General features: G+C 42.5%; 1 protein-coding gene across 15 annotated transcripts in view; it reads left to right on the top strand.

The window, feature by feature from the left end:
* LOC120908893 overlaps positions 1 to 22,453 on the top strand; it is a 160,655-nt gene that overhangs the window by 27,563 nt on the left and 110,639 nt on the right. The window contains exon 2 of one of the 15 annotated variants that reach the window (XM_040320385.1): positions 8,356 to 8,426. The exons of the other annotated variants lie outside the window; for them this stretch is intronic. Coding sequence (XP_040176319.1) covers positions 8,413 to 8,426 — 14 coding nt within the window. The 5' untranslated portion in view covers positions 8,356 to 8,412. The remainder of the gene's footprint in view (positions 1 to 8,355; positions 8,427 to 22,453) is intronic. 15 annotated transcript variants of the gene reach the window in all.

The following is a 22,453-nucleotide window of genomic DNA, read 5'->3' as shown; positions in this document are numbered from 1 at the left end:
GGTGCTTGATCTTCAGTCTTCGCCAGCTGCGGGGCGAGCTCTGATGGTTGGATTAAATATATATTTTTATTTTCTACAGCACCTTGCAAGTTGAGAAGTTCGTTTCCATCATGGTGGGAAATATTAATGCAGCGTTTGCAAAAACCGAACCATCGCATTCGTCTTATGCTCATCACCATCATCATCATCATCATCATCGTCGCCGGTGTGATGCAAACGGCCAGTGTGGTTGATGTTGGCGGTTCCATCCCAAAGTAAAGCCATCAATATTTATTGCCTCGTAAAACTTGCAGATATGCTTCGTTATTTCCGTTATTGAGTGAAAAAGAAAAGCGAAGAAAACAAAAGACAAAAGACACGCAAATAAAATTCAGTTTCAGGGCCGGATATTGTGCGCTGTCTAGGATTTGTACGGAAGCTACGAGTCGGTCCCTCACAGCTGGAATTCACAGCTTTTTTTTTGTACTGCCATTTTTCTGCTGAGCTGATGCTTGAGATGGTAAGCCTGTTGCATTAACTGACGAGGTTTGCTGTATAAGGAGGACTGGATGAAGTTTAATACCGAATTGTCCTTGAAATGCTACCACCAAGCTAGACCGAATTAGTGAGTTTTGTTTGCGTTAGATTACTAACTTGTGTGGGTTGTCAACTTGTTTCATATATTATTCATAATGTTATAAAATGTGTTGGGTTTGATATTTGGTGTGGTACAGCATAATACTTCTACATTTTGCAGATGACATATCGTATGGTTCGATTTCTCAATATTACTTTGATAGTAAATGTTTTGATATTATATTGTGGTATATTGCAGTTTTATATCTAATAAACAATTGAAAGAAGGTCTTGCAATACTATGTTTTAGATTACGATCGAAAGTTGCTCAGTATCCTTTAATATGATGTTATATAGCTTTATATTTTAGAGGGTACTTGAGAATTTTTCATGGATCCAATTTGTTAGTGTATAAATGCCATATGTTACCTAACGAAATACACAAGAACATCATATGCATCGAGATGTTCTTGCATGGTCTTACGTAGCCTCAACACATCGTCTAGAATTACTTCCTCTCAATGTGCCTTTCATGCAGGATAGAAAAGCCTCTTATGTTACAAACGCATGTTACCAAAGGCTTATATCCAAGCAGCCACTCACGGCTTAAGTGACCAGTAGTTGCTAAGGTAAGTTGACCAAAAAACACAAACACCGGACACCGGGATCATGATACACTCGGACACAAACATCTCTTTCATTCGAATAACAGACCACGTCGTTTCCATGACGAACGGGAAACCCGTCAAAAGGATTTCCTTTTGTTACACTGAACTGCTGCTTAGTGCTCTCCACGCGACAAATACGCTAAAACCCTTGGGGAATGGGCATTATGAGCGAGAATGAGAGAGAGAGAGAGAGAGATAGAGAGAGAGCAAGAGAGTGAGAGAGAAATAGAACAAGACAGAGCAAGAGTGCTTTTAAAATCCGCATGTAACGGGCTGCCCGAGGTTTATGGCGTGCTTGCAGCCAACGTACGCCTTCCCCTCCCTCCCCGGACCAATCGCTTGATTGGTGTTATTACGTAATGAAGTATTTACACCCGCTGCTTCTACGTTTGAGTGCGAAGGTACGTTCAATTACGGTTTTACGACAGGAGCTGTAAAAAGGCAAGGATTTCGTTCTCTTTGCTTGCCCCATGGCGCACCAATGGCGTCGCGTTCGTTTGGGACGAGTTGGTGAAAGTGTTCGTGGCGCAAATGGCAGTGGTAGTTGGGAAAATAGGAGAAACCAGGAAAGGTTTCAGTTAATCGAAGATTATTGTTTAAGCTTTTATGGGCTCGTATTGACGACGCCAATCAAACGGCACGATAGTGCAGAAGCTGCATGCGCTATAAAGCTTATCGTTTTGTAGACAATGATGCATTGTTTGCTTTGTTAGAAAGATACATTTTAGTTTAACTTACTCACATGTTTGCTATGAGGAAAAAAACGATACACGTGTAAGTAGGTACGGTATTGCAATAAATAATGTTTCAATAGCTTACCTTTCCAAATTTGATCTAGAATCTTTTGAAATTTTGATTTGGAAAAAATGTTCTAATTCGACATGCATCGTGCTCGAGGCGTTTAACCAGAACAGACATGGGAACTTTCCATAAGCTTGAGTTTAATATGAAAAATACTTTTCTCAAATTCTTCCTTTATACATGCAATACGGTACGATCCATTCATTATCCCTTTCTATGGTCGTTTTATTTCCACGAGAACCATGGTGCAGAATAAAACATTTCCAACAATTGTGACTCGTACGATGAGGAATAAAAACATGATCCTATCTCTATACTTCCATCCTTCAAATGAAACACAGACAGCATGAGATATTTTCTCAGTAATACAGCAATTCATAAATCTGAGAATGAATAAATGAGCTCGTACGGTGTAAAACATACGAGAAAATTCAGTTTACATGTGGTGCAAGCTAAGGGGAAAAAAATGCTAACAACGATCATGAGATGTTCATTATGTTCGCTTGAATCATTACATCTCGGTGGTTTTCAGTTTCAATCCAACTGGAAGGTTATTCTTTTTTAAACATTTTTTGCCTTCGAGGCAATGGTTAAGCATGAAAATAAAAACATCACAAAAACCACGAACCACGATGATTTGCATGGTTTGCATATAGAATCGGTTCTATGTGTGAGGCGAATCTGACGAACCGTACTTTTACGAATGTCGCGCGTGTTAGGATATTATTTTTGTCCATCCAACCTTTTCATTTACGAAGAATTCGGCTTCTATAACATTCGAGTTTCGAGCCAGTGGCACAAATGTATGCATCCTTGTGTGGATCTGTTTTTCAAAGCTATCGCAAAGTTTGCAGAATCGAATCTGCCACAAACACAGCACGCCAAAACTTGCCTCCATCTTTTAGTGGCAGTGTTGTGCAGCAACCGTTACACTTTCCTAAAAACCTTAACAAAAACATAAAACACTGCTTGTAACGGGAACTGAACTTCCATCCATCCGTGCGCTACACGTTCCGGTTTGCTTTATTTGCGTTAATTTCGCGTGTTGTAAACTGTTTTCACCCAGTTCGCCACCACGTTCGTTACGCCATTTAACCAATTAGTGGCGACACTTGTTGAACGGCTGCTCCTGTCCAGGCCAGACATTGTCGGCAGCCATAATTCTTCCACCGCTCGGCATTGGCCCGTCTAGCCGCACTACGTACAGGCAGTAAGTGGCCGGACCCGGCCAGCCCGCACCTCGATTGGACGGCTGTGAATTATTTAGACGTGTTCCGTGGGTAGCAGTGGTGGAAAATCGCGTGCAGCAACCGTGGCGTATGTACTGAGCGTTTACGCGCAGGGACGGTAAAACTGGTAAATGACCTGCCAAACAACCATAAATCATTCCATTAGTGGCCTGGATACGCCCCAGCCACGGGGGGAAAGTTGTCCGAAAGTTGTACTAATCATGTTTTATGAAGCTCGCACACGCTGCTGATCCTTTTAAGCGTTGCTGTGCTGTGGTGGTTGGGTAGAGAAAGAGTGTTTAATAAAAAAATGAAGACGAGTGTATTCGAGCCAACTCAAGTCCCACGCACTATTGCGACAAATGGCGATACTGGTGGCAGCACGGAGCGAGTGTAGCGACTGACAGAGTGAAGGTGCTTGTGTTAAGATAGTGGATATTATTTTAAAAAAATAAAAAAAAACGATGTATACGTTTTACTTTAGTATAAATACTTGTTACTGCTTCGTTTGCAATTGTATTATGCTAAATTAATGTAATATATTGCCTCGGCATTGCCTGCAGCTTTTACCTAAGAAAATTGAGCAAAACATGTTTTTCAACTGTTGCGCCATTCACTACGCCCTTGCTAGTCATCTCGTTATTTTTTACTTCAAGCAATTCTCTAAAGGAAATGAAAATTTCGCGATAGATTACTTGCGTATGACTGGAGCTTGTTGAATTTGTATTTGCTTATCGTTTCCATTGTCCTTTCCTTTTTCCAATGATTTTTGTTGCTGAATCATCGTTTGCGATGTTTTCCCAGTACTTCTTTTCCTTTAATTTCTTCCGGGAAAATGCAGGTTACTGCTAAGTGAAACGATCGTAAGAGCAACACAGTTTGGACGTTTGTTATGAAATTCTGTTATAAAAATCTCTCTCTCTCTCAAAAAGGCAGAAAGGTATACATTACGCCAAAGGCAAAAGTGAGTACAGCCAGAAGAATAAATTACAGCGTGGTGCGCATTCGTTCGTTAAGGCTCGCTTTTTTATGTTGACTCTAACAAAAAGACTAACTTTTGTAGGACACAAGCTTAAAAAGAAACCGAACTTTGCTTGCTGATGGTGCAATGGCAGCCAAGCGGTAAATGTTTTTTTTGTTTTGGAAAAAGAATGTTTGTTTGCAGTTGCAGCGTAGCTTTTCTACTGCCTCATCGCGGATGAACCACTTCGGAAACTTCAGCGAAGAGTTGATGGATTAGTAGCTTTAGGGTTTGTGCAGGTTGTGTTCGTGGTTACCGCTACACGGACGTTTCAACAGTGGGAGCTGTTTTTCCAGGGTAAAAAATAGCGTATTCAGATAAAAATACTTGGTTGCACTGATTATACCATGATTTTTGTTTGTTTAAAGTTGTCATATTTGTCTAAGAATTAATTTATCAGTAACATCGTTCTTAGGGTTTAACTTAAAGGGGTTTGCTACCGTTATACAGATAGTATTCATAATTTGTTGAAATTGTATCATTTAACGCTGTGTGTTTTAATGTGTTTAAACGTTTGAACGTGCTTAAATATGTATATTGTTTATCATTCTAACACTCCGTAAAGTACCAGGCGGCTCCATGAAAGGAACTCCGGTCCGTTGAATTTAAATTATTTAATAACAAATAACAAATAACAAACTGATGCGTGTTACTAGGACTATAAGTGAGTTCAAGTATGTAAGGGGCTGTTTTTTAACAATACACTTGCCAAAGTTATAAGGTTTAATTAAGCTTTAAGGTTATAAAGTCAAGGTGTTAAATATTAAAATAAATATTAACGGTCAATTCGATGGTACAGTGGTGTTTTCCGTCAATCCCGATAGAGGACACTATCGAAGTGGAGTCGTGATGATAACGATCGGGCCGAGGAGTCCCGATAGCACGAAAATTCCCGAACGTGGCAAAGGTTACGATCTTTAGCCATTCTTTCACCGATCCCCGAACCAAGCGACTGATTTTTTAGCTACAATAAACTAACGTTGCTTAAAAAACGCTTGTGTATCTAATATTTATTGTACATTCGGGTGAAAGAAAGAATCCTGTTGATAACGTCTCAACACAAGGTTTTAGACTTATAAATCAACCAAATATATATCGTTCTAAATATTCATACCAAAACAATTAACCACAAAAACTCATTCATCGTAGCATTTTTGCCTAAAATACATTCTTTATACGTGCAATATAATGATAATATGAAATAACATCAATGAATTTGGAGTTTGAAAGGAATAATTTCATAAATTTGTGTGTTTCTATAACATTTTTTGTCCGAAAACACAATAACACTTCATTCCCATGACAATGGCACACAAGGACGTACTATTCCCTGCGGGGGACACGCTAATAAAAGCGACTGAAGAGATTTTATTAGAAGAAAAAAGGGAAGCTTTTGCCCACACCATGTCACTCCTCTCCACTCTTCGAGCGTGATGAAATCTTTCGCTAAGATTAAGTTCGTATGATTTCGACCCAATTTGGTCCAATAATCGAAACGTCAATCTCTGACCGTTTCAGACCTGCCTTTTTTTTCTTTGGTTAGCAAAAGGGACACTGGGAATGTGGCTCATCGGCTCTGGCACCGTGCTACGTGTCCATCTGCGGGAGGGTATCATCCTTAACATCATGATTACCATTCGCACCAGTTGATTCACGCAAGAATAGCGTGGAAGTTGGCCTCGGGAATGGAACGGACGGGGGGGAGAAGAAGCACCGATAAATTTAGTCTCAAAGTCATTTCCTTTGGACGGTCGATGTCCGGATGGGTGGATTCTTCTCGAATCCGGGTCCGGGTGTGTAGGGGGCTAGCGGTAGTCCATTTGCCGCTAAGGGAAAGGATCAAGAGGTTAACGTTTTAGCTGACTGACAGTCGTGAGTGACGCGTTGGTAGATTGGAATGTGGGCCGGAGTGGCGATGCGCTGAGCGGAACATTGGGATGGCCCTGGCAGTCGTGTTTTAAGTTGACAGCACGATGGAATAAGCACCAGCTGTCGTGAATGAGGCTCCAGAACCATTTCAGGCGAAGGTTGGAATGAAAGTTTTGGCTGACTTTTGTTTGTAGAGCTAACCAAAAACAGAGTGGAAAAAGTTTGGCTTTTGGCATGCAGGGACAATGTGTTTTGAGAGCAAAGTTTATATTTATTTTATAAAAAGTTAACAACGCACAACTCATAGTTTATTTACATTGTAAAAATCGAGTGTAGGACGTGTGAGATACATAAAGAAACGGTGCAACAAATATACTATGACGTCTGCTTTTTCAAGCATCTAAAAGTGGCAAAGCTGATCCATTTTATGAATCAATTCAATTATTATATTTAAAGAAACTCTTTCTTAATCTGTTTTCGCAAAGTAACCTTTTTACGAGTGCGGGTGCTAAGCGAATCACTCACCAGAGCAAGGCTCTACCTCGTACTGGCGAAAGGCACGCATAATCGTTTTTGGACGCCTTGCTAGTCCCTCTGGTAACTCGTAAACGGCCCATTTTCCATAACAAGATGTTCCTGCCTGATAAAGCTATCCTACCCCACCCGGCCGCAAACCAAAGCAGATCGTATGGCACCTATCCCCCGCTCCAGTGGGAAGGATGTCGAAAATTTATTCATGGGAAATTTGTTGAAATTGATTTATAAACGGGCGTCGGACCATGTTGAGCAGCCCGTCGGCCGGCACGGCTTATTGGCACGAAGGCCCCGTTACCGTTAAGTACTGCTTTCGGTGGTGGGTGTGCCCCCGGTGTCCCGTCACGTCAGCCAAAGCGAACATTCTTATGGCTACGGATAGCCGGAAGCGAAACTTTCAAACATCATCTTTTTTTTTGTTGCGAAAATCTCAGCCCGAAGCAAAGCCGCTCACAGCTACCATTTTGATTCCGATTCGAGTGTATTCAACAGTTTGCCTCGATGTGCCTGTTGAGCTAAACGGATTTTTTGTGGTGATGGTGGTGGTGGTGGTACCAATCGTGCAAAACACACAGACACATTAATGTGAACGCTTCAAGGCAAGAAAAATGATCGCAATAATGGGATGAAAAGCGCAGCGACGAGCGAACGATTATGGAAATCTGTTTCAGCTCGTATCGCTAGACTCGCTTTGCTGGCCGGAAAATCGTGTGCGCAGAGAGAGAGGGAGAGAAAGAGAGGGAGAGAGAGAGATGGAGAGAGAGAGAGAGAGAGAGTTGTTCCGTACAAAGTTGAGGAAATCGGTTTGGACTTCATTTGCTTTCCTGCTTTCATTTCCTTCAATAGTCACGAGATATGGAGTGTGGGGAAGTGTACCCTCGGGAGGGGGGGGGGGTGGTTTAAACTGTTTCTGTTTGGCATTTTTTTGCTGCTGCGTTGTGCGGGAATGCGTTCGACACTGAACGGGAAATTCAATAAAGTTTGTTAATTTAACTTTTGTCGAAGCGATGATTTTACAGCGAACCTGCGATTTGGGTTTGAGGTATTTTGTTGTTTCAAGTAGCCTGTAGAGGTGAAGTTTGCTTTAGACTACACTAAAAGGTGGTCGTGTAACCATTTGTTCAGTTGTATGCTACATAACTTTGCTTTTGAAAAGATGATGACATTTTCAATGCAATTTTAATTTAACACAAAACACGAATCGTACAGTCAGCATGGATGATTTAAAAGACATTAAAGGGATGGTACCGAAACACAGGAAAAGGGAAATGGAAGAGCAGTGAAGTACAAAATTGGCGAACAAACACACGCGCAACTTTTAAGCTTCTAACGAAAGATTCAAGTAAAACACGCCATTGTCCTCTCACACGCCATTGCATACGATCTATCCACATGGAAAAAATATCCCAGCAGGCGTTAGCTTTTCTACGGAGGCTTTTATGCTGGTTCCGCATGACAACCAGCTTGCGCGTGTCGTGATGGCGATGCGTTTCGTGTTGTTCACTCGTAAGCGCTTGGTGGTTGGTGCAAAAAACACTACTCAATGTTAGGAGGAGCGTAAAAAATGAATCTACCGAACGGGGAACCGTAGAAAGCAAGGAGGGCATGGGAGAGGGGTGCGGGTATGACAAAATCCTATGCTCGTATTCATGTGTTCAAACTTTGGCTTTTCTTACAGCCATCATCAACACTCAAGCGCCGCCTGTCATCGCCGGACGGGGGGAATGATAAAGCAATGGCCCGGGGAAGGTGAGTGTGAAAACGAAGCAGTGGTTGAAGGGGTTATGGTGATTGGGGCAGCAGGGATGGGCAGCAGCTCGGGGACCGCTTTGCACCTCTCACTTTTAAACACTTGCACACACGCTTTCTCTTTGTTTTTTACACATACATAGACACACACACGCACACACCTATACAGTAGGTATGCACAAAGAGCAGCGAATTTACATTGTTTTCTCTCCATTTTCTCCCCGGGAATCCCCTTTCAAACGCTCGAAAAACTGTTCAACTGTCACTACGATGAAACTTAAGCTTCTTCTTGCGTGCATGTGTATGTGTGTGTGTGTGTGTGTGGCTGCAGCGAAAATCGCCAGAAAAGTCTGCCCGAGTGGGATGGATGGATTGTCGCGCCGGGACTGTTAATTGAGTGACGGTGAGTGACACACGGGCAGCGTGGGGAACTCCATCCCTCGCACTCCCTCTCCCCTACCGAGTGTCACCGCAACAAAATTGGTAACATTAAGCCTACTGCTTTTAGGGGGAGGGGGGGTGCTTTGTTTTTGGGGTTAAAACAATTCCTCCTTCCCCCCTTACCACGCAACCCCCGTACCTTGTTCCGTATAGTGTTGAACGGGTTGAGATGGAGTTGTTGGCAGAGTGCCTGACATTTCTTGCCCCTACAGACGAACGGTGCGGTTGGTCGGGAGGGTTTGTGAGGTACGATAAATAATTTACGCCACGCGCAGTAAGCGGAGAAAGATGTTTCATTGTAGCGCTCGCCGTAACACCCGTTTCGGGGATGCTCGTCCCGTGTCATAGGATACACCATCAATCGTGCGGTTTGTGTGGGTGAGTTTGTTTTGCAGAAGAGGGGGATAAAAGGGAGGATCCACGTTCGAATAGTGCGTTCCGAGAAGTGGGAGAGGTGATCAAAAACGGGGGTGGTGAAAAGTGTAATTACAAAATTCAATAGTAAACTGCCGCGAAATCACCGTGAAGCGTAGGAAGCTTATGTTTGCATGGTTTTTGGCGGATGTTGACAAAGCAAGCTCGTGCAAAATAGATGGTCGCGCGAAAAAAAAGTCCATTAAATAAAACATATTGTTTAATGTTGTTCTTTTAAAGTGCGTCAAGCTAGTCAAGTACAAAAAAGCATGTTCAGGACGAGAGCATTTAAACATAAAATAATTTAAAATGGAAAGTTCTTAGCTGAAAACATTTTACTCCAAAATGTTTGTTTTACCTAGTTCAAAATCATCAAAATAAGGTTAAACACTGTAGTCATATTCGTAATATTCTCCACGTACTATGATCGAGCAAAGCAAAGCATAAAAGAGTCATAACAAGTTTATGATACTCCAATAAATTAAAAAAAACGAATTAAACATATTTTTTGGTGACTGGTTTTTTGTTGTCGTGATTTTACTGTATCACCCAAACAAACACTGCGTGGTGAAGCATGACGAAAATGTTACCGTTGAACCTTTTGGTAGCATACAGACAATTTGGGACACTCTTAAAATAACCAAAAATATGAAGTGAACACTCATCGCTCTCAAACGTCGTAGAGCTGCATACTTTTCATCACTGCACCAGGAAAAAGCTTTACCCCATTCATGTTGATATTAATGCACAAGGCTTCCCATACATAGAGCAACAGTACCTCCGATGCCTCCAATCGGTGCACGTTGAATGGGCATTTGTTTTGCTTTTTGTTTTTTTGCCGTTCAACACGTTGATTGAAGTGTATGTGTGCCTTGCTGCGGTCGGCACGCCTGTTCGGAGCGAATGCATGTTCGCGGTTGCACACGTACACGCACAAACATGTGTGTAGGAAAAAGCATTGGCAAACTTGTGCACCCGGGCTATAAGTGCACTCTGGAGCGGTGACGGAGGGTAGCATTTTCCTGTTTCCATGCTATCACCGTGGGTTTTCGTAGCGGAAGTTTTCCCGTTCTCCCCCCCCCCCCTGTTCCATGCGCTACACACTCTGGCGGAGAGCGAGAGCGCTGCAAAGTTATCAACAAGTGCATAACGGTTCTTCGCTTGCTGCTGGGGTGTCGGAAAACGGGGTGGAGTGAAACGGCATCGGTAGTACGAGGGCCGATGTTACTCGTTTTATTGTTTGTTTGTTTTGTATTGCCCGCCCTCGGCAACCCCCACATTGGTGGTTGATGGGCACAAACAAAATAGAAAGCAAATATTCACATTTAACGAAGGTCATGCAAATTTAAAGCAGCGCACAAAGCGCACAAGTATATCGGGTACAAGCGCCGGAAGCGGGAACGCACACAGGGGAAGACAGTGTGATAGGGTGTGCGATTGGTGGTTGCGGGCAGCATGTTTTGATAGTATGTTTGTGGATACTATTTGTGTGCGCCGGAATTCATTAAACTAAAAGGATCGTTACCGGTGTCGCTAGCTTTTTGCCATTCCGTTTCGTCAATGGGTGGTTTATTTCCAGTCGCATTTTGGGTGGGTGATATTGCATTGACGCTTCAGTTGAAGTCTCTCTCTTTTTTTGTTCCGATTTATGTTGGAACTCGTTGGACTAAAGCAAACATAATCAATTTTATCCTTGCACGAGAGTTGTTGTGGTACAGTTTCGTAGGAAAATATTAATAACTTATGACCTATAACACGGTTTAAAGCGACTGATTTTGGCTTAATGGTTTCAAAACTAAGTGAAACTTTTATTGTAATGGTTTCATTCCTTTTTCTTTGCATACTGTTACTTACCCTCTTACTTTGTTTGTTTCGTGAAGGTTTTTAAAAAGTATGAAAATTGAACAACTGCTACACTAAACAAATTTGCGTTTACTTTGTAGGACAAAATGTAACATGGATTAACGTTGAAAAAAAAAAACGTTTCATGCAATAAGATGAATTGTTTCTGTATTGGGCAAAACGAGCTACACGAAAAGAAACATCCATCACACACAAAAAAACAGCACAAAATAGGAACGATAAAAAATCCCATTACCAGAAGACTTCCATCCCTACCCGACGGGAATGGTTGGTACGGGAAAAGGTAGAAAGCAAAACAAAAAGCGGGCTCCTTTCATGCGGTGGAAAAGAATTATAATGCCAGCTCAAATTGAATTCTATCATTTGGAACGTGCTCACGACACCGGGTTCGTGCTTTGATTTGCGATCCACAATTGCGTTTGTCCCTTTTCCGACCCGCCCGCGCTGGGCTGCGCTGGTTTTGCAACGCTTCGGTGCAGCTTAAGAGCCTGGCTGGCAAAGCTCCAGCTCCACCACGGCTCCAGCAAAACAGGACAAAATAAAAGCTGTACCACCAGCACCGGCTCAAGAAGCGGAAAGTGGTGTTTCGCTGCAGTCCACAAGCGTAACAAGTGTATCAAGTGGAATATTTTCTTCCATCTATGCCGGTGAATTGGCAAAATAAAGCAAACGAAAGCACGAATATGTAAAGCGGTTCACTTCAATCGGTGAGATTAGAGCGCGTGCAATTTTCACATGCGTTACAGCCGGCTGGAAATGGATTTTCTGATGCTCAGTAAAGTTTTCAATACATCACTTTTGATGTAGTTTTAAACTACTCTAAATTATTTTTTAGCAATACGGCCTTTTAGAACCGTTTTTTTCTGAATAAAAACAATAAACTATTTTTCATACACGTAGTTTTGTACACGTTTTTAAGTAATATTAAGCTTTACTGTAATAATCTATTTATAGTCTATAAAAGTTGATGCATAATACGACATACTGTCATGCTGTTAATAGAAGAACAGTAAAAAGGATAAAACATCAACTCGTTATAGTAATTTTGAAACAAAAAGTGTCTTAAAGAACACAATGTGTTGGATTTAAGACGGCTTGAGCAGTTTTCTTGGTTCTTTCTAAGTCCTAAGGCCTCCTTATGGTATTCTTTTACTTATTTATTATTTTGGAGTTTTTTGTTATGTCTTTCGATCACAATTTTGATAAGAATCTGATCAACTACGGTTTTAAACTTGGGCTAAAGCAATACAACTTTGCTTGATGTATCAGATACATTCAAAATTAACGTATCATAGTGGAGTTACACAAAATCAGTAAGTAACATGATGCTTTTCCTAGAAAATTCAACACAACTTACCTAGTCTTGCTACACAATATGTGGCCGACAGCCTTCGTAAGAAACTCGCACTCACCACCATCGCCGAATGCTTAAAAGCCCGTCGGCAAGGTAACGGCAAGATACATGATCCGTATGATAGCCCATCCCTAACACAAAAAAAACAACAACAACATCGAAAAAAAACAAAAACTTACTCCTTTACGGTTCATCTTTTGCTAACTACCTGTGCTACGCTATAGCACATTCTGCAACTTTTAGCTAATCTTAATTCACTTGAATCCATTAAAACATGCAGCACAAGAAAGATAATCTACTGCTATCCGTGTGCCACTTTTCGGACTGGGATTCCACTTCAGCTGTACGACCCTTTGGTCCAGCTGATTACTGCGAGCGTAGGAGTGTGGCCACTGGTCGTAATCGGCCAGCATTTACCGTGTGCTAACGGTAAACCACTCTACAGGTATCGCCCCGTCCCATCCTCCCCAGTTTTGGGTGGCCTTTTCGCTAGACAAACACAAAAACAAGAAGTGGTCTGCCGCGAGGAAAGGGGGGGGGGTGAGGCACAAACTTGAGCCAAATTTCGTCCGGGCTCGATTGTGGTTGACTTAATCGACGAGTAACCGTGAGACGGGTGCGAAGAGCAGCGGATGCTTGAGTGCAATGAGCACCCCTGGAGAGGAGTTAGCGTACACTCGATTGGTCGACTGTCAGCACCGAGCCGGGAGGGACCATTAGCCTTCGTCAGTGGCGATGGACAGGTCCGGACGGTTTGGTTGGTTGGTGTGGGGTGAGGGGTTTTAGCATATCCTGTACCCGAGAGCCAACCGTGTCGACCCTACGCACTATTGTAGCCGTTAGTGGAAAGGGAAAGGTGGCTAAGGGTTTCTTCTCACTTGCCCCAAAAAAGCTAGAACCCACACGTGCCGAGGTAACTTGCTTGCTTTTGCAATTATGGAAAGGATCTCGTACCTTGTACCCGCCAGGTACAGAAACAAGCAAAAAGCCAATGAGATCATTCCCTTCTGCGAGCGTGCTCCTATTTTTACTGCCCAGGTAAAGGCAAAGGCAAGAGTATTAGGAAAAAAGGAATTGTATCCACATTCGAAGGCAGCAAGACAACAGTAAGCGTGTCACTTGGGTGAGTGTTTGTGAGCATACTTAAAGGCTCAACGGGGGTGTTTTTTTGCACATGTTGCGTCTATGTGTTGCGAGTGTGTGCTTGGCAGAAACAATGAATATTTAATTACCTCTTCCAGTGCTCCGAAAAAGCTGAAATCCATGTGAAAGCTTCTCGAGAAGAGCTCTCGTGTGTGCTGCGGGGCTTTTTTTCTCTTCTGTTGCCACACTATTACTACGTGCAGGTACACTTTCATTTAGCGGAAGCAAAGAAAAAAGATAATCCATACCGACGTCACACGACGATGATGGTTGGCATTGCGGAGCTCAGCACGGCATGGGTTGCGCCCGTACAGCTTTGCTATGCTTACCGCGCTTTCAGAGTGGCTAACAGAACAGATTTCAAGAGTTAATTTTCCTAATGTACGGATAAAATTTGCAGTTCGTTGGTATCCATTTACATATGGCCGTGTGTGTGTATGTGTGTGTGGACGGAACATGTGCACGGTTTGAAATTAGCAATCATTACGACCGCACCGCACGGGACGCTTTCAGTCGAGTGGTGATAATTGCAACGGAATTGTACAATCTTTGCAGCACCATTTTGGAGCGATATCGCCCATTGCACCCGTTGCGGAAGGGGGCTTTCGTGCAATGATTCGTGCAATGAATTGTTAAGCAATGACCTAGTTTAAAAACGTGAAATGAACTGAACACAGTAGCTCATGCACTGATTGTGCATGATGTGCTGTGTAAGTGGCTGCTTGATGGTGAAGTGTATGCAATTTCGGTTTACAAAATAGGTAACAAACTCGCGTTAATTATTTACCAGTACCTGGTGTATACACTTTGAATATTACTATTAACTATTATTAGTAACTATTACTCTAGTTTCATCAATGTCAGGGTTCATATTGATACTAGTTTGTTCATTTTACTCTCTTTTTATCTCCAGCTTATGGAACTGAATTTATGTGGTAAAGGTTATAGCGCCTGTTTATACTCATATTTTTATGTATATATTTAATCTTTTTGGGGATAATATACTGGATGAAGTATTGTTGTTGTGTTAATGATTACAAAAGGTTTGGATCTCTTAAGATCTCTTTCAGCCTTTAAAATCCCTAAAGAAATGTGTAGAGCGTTGATCTACAGTGATAATAATTGTTTTATATGTTTTCTTTTTCATGTTGAATATTTTGAAGCATGTATATGTTCGATACTCATCATAGAGGGTTGGTATTAAACATTTTTTTGAATATCCTTTAATTAAACAAATTTAAAAAAAACGGCACTGTATTGTTGGATACATTTTCAATCTTTCCTTGCCTTACCTTTCTCTTGAACAGTTTTAAAAAGAATTTGAATAAAACTTGTCCCAAGGGCGCTGAGCAAACAACTCTGAGCCCGGCAAACAATGTGAACAAAACAATTGTGCTCTTTGTCCTTCTTGGAATGGCTGGGAGCGGAATCGGTTTGCCCTTTTTCGGTGTGTCGCGGTCTATGTGTCTGCCAAACAATATTTGCCTAACTAGTGGTAGGATGTTTGTTTGTGGTTTGCTGTATTTTCTTGGAACTGTTTCTCTCCATACACACAAACACCTGCACACATCTAGAGCGTTTACGTTCGGTAATATTCTTGTCGAACGTTCGCATCACATTCAAAGCGGTTCAAATGTACCCTTCGACGATCGATTGAATAATACATGCGGCACTTATTTTCTTTTCCAAGCTCTTCCAACCCCTTTCCCACCCGCTGCTATTGTTGAAGCTTTGCATTGTATGCGCGCGTTTGTGCGTGTGCTATAAATTAAGCCTCTTTTTGCCCACTCTCCTCTTGAAGGATGTAAAACAACCACAGTAAGCTTCGCGCATGATGAGGCAGCAGTGGAAAGAATCAAATTGCTGTGAATGTTGCGTATGTGTCTTCATGCTGTGCTAATGAAGGAAGTGAGTGTTGCTGCTCACTCTAAGTACGTGCAACATACTCTGGCAGGGCTTTTCTGGGTGAGGAGACAGAGAGCATACGTCACCATCTAGCTAAAAGGCCCATATTTAAAACGATGGGTCTCGGGCACATTTTGTCTGTGTGTGTGTGTGTGTGTATTTCTGCGATGTGTGGTGAGGTGGTTTGAGAGAAAAATATTGTAGCGATTAATTTTAGCCCATCGCCGGAAAAGGGAAGTCGGCCGCCCGAACGTTTGGGGTGGGTAAAGGGAATCGTACTCGCCCGGAACGCTCGGAACAGTAGCAGGGAAGGTATGATGAGCGTACCGTATTCTGCGTGATATAAATTCTTCAAACCAAAGTGCTGTTACCGCACGGCCCGAAATGGTGAAGATCCGATTGGGGGAATGGTGCGTGAGGAGGAAGGAAGAATTTTTATTTTTACAACACCATCATTACTTTCCACTTCATTGCCAATTTTTTACATCACCTCGGTACCTTCCATTCTATACCTTCCTTCCGGTTCGGCTCGGTTTCGTCCGGGGACTGATTACATTTATTATTTTTCGGGGCTTAGGGACCGCCCGGAAGCGACGGGAGAGCAACAGGAGACAGCCACCGGGTGCATGTACTATTCCTGTAAGAGGGAAAGTAAAGTGGGCACATAGAGTGAGTGAGAACGCTTGATTAAATCTTATGAGCTGTGTCGTTGATTTGCCGTGCGTGTACGCGAGAAGGATGGGATTTGTTTCATTTATGTTTCATACAGCAGGACCCCAGCAACAGGCGTGTGCTGTTCGAGCTTTCGCCGCTATTTATGGTACACTTGGTACGCTCGCTTTTTCACTCTAGCTTCGAGCAGAGTTGTTCATATGCTTTGGCCTGATGAAAGATGTTTCTGTAGTGTGTACTGTAAGTGAGCAAAAGTTTGGGTATGTTTATTTGCTGCTTTTTGCGAGGAACGTACACGGAGTGGAACAGTGCGGATGAGCCGACTGGTTAAATAATTTGCATCCATTTACATTGTGTGCCATTTTTTTCTTTCTGCTTTCTGCCAGTGGGATGCTGAAAGGTTGAGGATGAGAGGGAGGGGTGGGTATCATTTTCATTTAATTATGAAATGAATTGACATAGAACCGTTGCCTGGGTACCGAGTGAAGTTTATGCTAGTCTCGATTGTAGCAAATTGAATTAATTATTTTGAATTATGCAACTTTGGGAATACAAATTCAGTGAATATGACTCAATGAAATCGCCTAGTATAGTTGAGTTCTTTGCTCAATGCTTGTAAAGACACAAATTAGAAGAAGATAACTTGATTCTTATTGATGATAGCTCATATGCTATATGAACGATGTAAACTTTATTATGATGAAAACTAAAATATAAAATATTAAATGCGGTTTTTACGGAGTACTAGGCGTCTCCATATTGTACTATATTTTATCTATTTAAAAAATCTCAACCAATGACTATTCAATTAAAAAAAAACATTCTTTCAGAGTAAAATGTCATTTGTCTGCACATATTATGAGCCATATCTCCTACCTGCATTTTAGTTGCTGATTCCGTTTTGTAAAAAAGCTAAATAAATTTAAAAAAATATCACTCCGAAAATGAGTACAATATTCATTTCAATGCATGAACGATAGGATATCAGCATTCAGCAGTATGTTAAAAGTATTGCAAAAATTCATGAGTCCGTTTACGACCGCTCCCATCAAATCGATTCAACATAGCATATTCAAATTAATTTTGCGCTGGTGATCAAAGCATGTGAATCCACCGCGTTAGAGGCGACCAATAAGAAAATCGAATATATATTAAACGAACCCTTGCCGATCCATTGGCTTGTCAGCAGAAGCTCCTGCCGAGCTGTGTAAAGTGTCTCTGTAATATCATTGGCAGAAAACTGGTTGAAGTTGCTTTGCTTAAGCAAGTAAATAGGGCAAAAAGTCAAACGTGCTCGTAACAATGCTGCACACCGTGACAATGAAACAACGTAGTGCTGCAAGGTTTGGGCCGGTGTGGACATAGTAACGAGCAAGTAATCCACCATCAAAGTGACAATGTGAGATACGCAATTTCCTACTTCATCCTACCCACTCACATTCACCCAGCAAACCCTGTGTTACACGACGAATAGCAAGCTGCTTTCGTTTCACTTCAAAGATCAAGCAACATCAGCAACGGTGAAACGAGCATTAATGCTGCCATGTTTTTCTCTTTACTCTGCCGTACGTTTTCGTACCGCCCCTTGTAAGGTTGACAATGTTTTTGTAAGAAAGTGTTCGCGCATAGGGTGTCTCTTTTTTTTGTTGTGTGTGTAACCGTTTTCCTTCTGCACGGTAAATTCATCACCCAACAGGTTTGCATTTCCCACGAAACAATGCAAAATGTATGACGAGGACGCAGTAGGCGCCTTTGGGGTGGGCCCGGGCGGGTGAAGCGAGCATGGCGCGACCCGTTGCACGGTTCAGTGGCGAAGAAACACAGTCGCTTGCCATGCGCCAATACGGAGCCCCGGTGCTATCGGGCACCGTGTCACCGCGGAAAGCCGTTCGACCCATTTAGTCGTTTTGTGTGGAAGTTTAGCATTTAATTAAAAATTAAAATTGCTACAGCGGGCGTCGCTCTCGGGCGTCGTTTTTCTCCTGAAGCGTCCTTGGAGTGAAGTCAATCAAGCTCGAGCGCGATAGCAAGCTCTATGTACTATGAGGGGGGTGAATTTGGTCGACATGGTGCATAATACCTAAGCAGGACGCTCTTTTAGCCGTAGAAGATACAGGACAAGAGATAGGAGTAATGAAAAAACGTTATATTCGAGAACGAGCAAACGGAAGGACGTGTAAGTTCACGTTAGTAAGCTGACTGTGGAAGGGTGTCAAAAAAGGGGAATTTTTCCACCATTCGAACAGGGTTAATAGGGTCGAAAATTGAACCGATATTGCAATATTTCAAAATTGAAATTCTCCCTTAATTAATGCCCAAACACGCATATGAACACTGGTTCAGTGGCATCGAGCTACAGGCTACATGTTGCATCACTACTATGTACTGTACAACCTGTGTTCAACTCGCTCAACAGCTTCACAGAAACACCGTGGCAGCATACAGCAGCAGCGTCAACCTTCGATATAATGTTCCAACCCTGTCGGTATCGTCATATACGCCAGCGGGTGCGGGGCCTACCATTATGAATTCATGAGTGACGTCAAGGCGACATTCGTGCAAACAGGAGTGACGTTTACCGTCGCTTGTCCGTGGAACGTGTATATTTATATTTTTTGTCGGTTCCTTCGAAAGACAACAAAATGCTTTCATTTTCGCAGTGACGTGTAAGCGTGTGAAGCAAATGAATTTCCCGGCAAGAGAAGGTAGCAGCAGCATAACGAAAAACTCGCTGCCCTAAGAGCATAAAGAGCTGCACGGTTCTGGCTGCAGCGCGGGCGCAAAATTGGTCTAGGAAAAGCCAGTGTATGCAAAGCTTACTCAAAAAAGCTCGGAGCGCAGTGTGCACTATTTTGTTGTTGTTGTTTTTATGCTTTAAATCCTTCCATCGACCTTTCTCGGTTTGTTCCGCACGATCAAGAGAATGACAATATGTTGGGAACGTTTTTGTGGCAGGTAAACTGGGAAGAGGCTTTTTTTGTAGAATTCCGTTTTTTTACGGAAAAGTAGTTAACGTGGATCCCATCAAAATGAAGCATGTGCGTTGCTGTGCGCATCATCTAATTGTTTTTTTCTTCCATAGCAAGAGTGTTGAGTTTGTCAAACGATCACCCGTGAAGTGGAATGTTTGGTGGTACGTGAGTAACAATTTGCGGCATTTGAACAGATGATGGCAAATTTACTCAAACATAAGAAGCGCTTGGCGTATTAAAGGCAAGATATTAACTCCAAAACTATTGCACAAATTATTGCCTTTATTTGACTGATGGTAGTAACAGCTATAATAAATTGATTGTGAATGAAAATATATATATTTTTAATACTATAAGAACGGTCCAAAAAGGTAGTATTGCTAAAAATTATGTAAATGTCAAAACAATTTTACACAAATGTTTATTGAAGTGCGCAGCCTTTGAAAGCTTTCTGAATTGTTTCATTTAGCTAACCGAACATTAGCCTAGATTTAAAGTCAAATTATACCGTAGTAGTAATGCATTGAAACCCTGTGATAAACATGAAAGCGCATCAGTGAAATGAAAGGTAAATAAAAATCCATTCAAATCAACTACAATGGATTCTGCAGCAATACTCTTTCCTCGTTTCCATTTGTGTCAAATTCAACAGCTTCTGCTCTCAGCGATTATGAATTTTGTGTTCACAAATGAGAGCTTACCCGTGCATTGTTTCTAGACAATACAGTGATGGGGCTAAGTAGCTGATGTACGAAAAGCAAACCTCATGCCACGCCTTTATTAAGCCGCTTTATGGAGCAAGATTGAAATGTATAACCTACAAACTATTGTCCATCAGAATGTACACTCCATTTTTCAACCCATTCTGAATTGAGGTTGCCTAATTTTAATCCGATTAAAAGCAACGCATCGTAAAGGATACCATCAACGATCGTAAGTCCATTTGCAACGGCTGCAATGCCATTCACTGCGCGTTACGGGTCAGCTTCCGCTTGTACCGCATTCTTTGCCGCCTCGTCGGCGGGTAGTATTGCAAATTCCTGTGTTTTGTACACAATTATCACCTTTCTTACCTCTGGCCTGCATCGGAAATGTTGCCGTGCAGATGTAATCTGAAATTAACCAAACGCCCAGCACCAAAGTGCTTGCAGTGCTGCACCAGCAGGTCCCGTGGGCGTACCGTTCACCTCCCACCGTTTGCATACATCCCTGCTGAACGATTTGTAATCCAGATTAGCTTTCGACCAGCTCACCAGCTAGAATTCGCAGGACGCAATTAAACAACTTTCCCACCACCGAGCGCCAATCGATTGGTGCTTCGGGAACCACCCGAAGGACATTTCATTATCACTTCATCGCACCACGACCTCGGGTCCAGGGCAAGATGAAGCACCAAGCTAATAATTAATAGCAAAACTGTTTGATGATGCTCTCCAGCTACCACGAATTCCCTTTGTTGGTCGGTCTGGTGGGTTTATGGTCGAAAGGGCACCAGAACCGGAATACCCTTGAGCGTGCGTTTCTTTATCACAACCGGAGCGGTAAACCATCGGACAAAGAAGTGAAGTGTGCTCCGTTCTGCTTGCACAAATCAATGCTCGCCTCGGGTCCGTTTTCCATAAGCCTTGGTCTGGTCTGGTACGGCTTGGTTCGATGAATTGAAGCCTAACAACCACTTGGGCGTGTTTCTATTGGGCGTGTGCCGCACCCCGGGAAGACGCACCATCTTTATTAATAGTCCATCTCATCATACCTGTTGATTGGATCTCCGTTTGCTTCCCCGGGAAAATGCTCCAATCGGTAGGTCCCTCAGATGGTCGCTTCCAGACGGTCATCCTGCCCTAAAGAAAATTGAAATCAGATCGACAGCTGATGAAATAATTAATTAGAAGTGCATTGCACGTCTACTCTCGCACGCCTTTGCCGACCACGTGCGTTGGAGTTGTGGTTTTCACTGAATGGTTTCTCCCGGTCCAAACCTCTACAAAGATGTGGATGGGTACACAGCAGTTTTAGTCAAAGCTGCCAGCTTGAATTCATCATCCCGTTGCATTCGGTCAGATAGATAAAGCAATTTCCAACCCAACTCTACACGTATTGCGCTGTAAACTTACACACACTCCATCGTCCTTTGCCATTGGGTTTGAGATTTTTACCCCAAGTGAGCCAATCATACCCCAAAGCATCCCCGGTACAGGGCCAGCATAGAGAATTTCTCGAGCCCATAGCACGGCGAAACAAAACAACAATCCATCTTGATTTCGTTGTTCGTGCCTGGGCTAGCAATCGATTGGAATCCTCCGGCCCATGATCGGTACGCTCATGGGTTCCAATCGCGGCGACCGTGAACGGGGCACAGCAGAACCACTGCCGACTCCCAGCGCAAAAGGTAAAACAACATTCCTTTCGTACCGAAATCGGGCTTACGGGGCCGGCCCGAAACACGCAAAGCGAAGGAATGCGCCGAAAGAATGCTTGCTCCCGGTACGGTGCAGCTGAAGGCATTTTCTCTCTGGTAGCAAGAAAATTCCTCCATTACTGCTTACGCATTTCTCGATCACTGCCCCAGGGGTAGCAAGCTTCCTTTCCCCACCCACCTGGTGGAAGATATTTTTGGGCCCACTTTCGGACGCTGCAGGGAGCTTTTGGCAAACCATTCTTCCGATTCTGGGAACTGTTCATCATTATTCAATCAGTGTTGTTGCACGGTTGCGGCGAACGGTTGCGCTCGAACCGTTAAGGGAGGATGCTTTTTTATGTTGTTGCTTATTTTTGTGCCCCTCCAGGTAGCAGATGGATAATTGAAAGACTGATTGATGATTTGTGCTCGGTGGTTAGGGAGAAAACAATAAAGTATCAAACCTTCTAGAGGGCGGTGGGCAGCACAGCATATTTAACAGACAAATTACGTTAAATGATACTTTCGGCAGAACATTTGTGGTTTTTTGGCAAAAGTGGACGAAAATCATTCACTGTTTCGACAAAAGTATTTTTAATGTAGTTTGGTAGTTTAAAAAAATGAAATTATTGATACATGTAGTGTAGGATTTTCTATGGCCGAATTTTACAACTGTTTGAACAGCTTCTTGAATACTATTTACCTTCCGATAAGTTATGATTATACTACAATATCCCAAACAGAAGATACGAAACAGTAAGTCCAAACATTTGACAGTATTTTTCCTGTATCGTACAACTTTGAATTATCTATCCCATTACTCCTTTTTGCTATGAAGTTAGAAACACTATAAAAAATCCTTATT

This window comes from Anopheles arabiensis, chromosome 2 (assembly GCF_016920715.1).
Source record: "Anopheles arabiensis isolate DONGOLA chromosome 2, AaraD3, whole genome shotgun sequence".
NCBI lineage: Eukaryota > Metazoa > Arthropoda > Insecta > Diptera > Culicidae > Anopheles > Anopheles arabiensis.
This window is presented reverse-complemented; position numbering and strand designations above follow the sequence as displayed.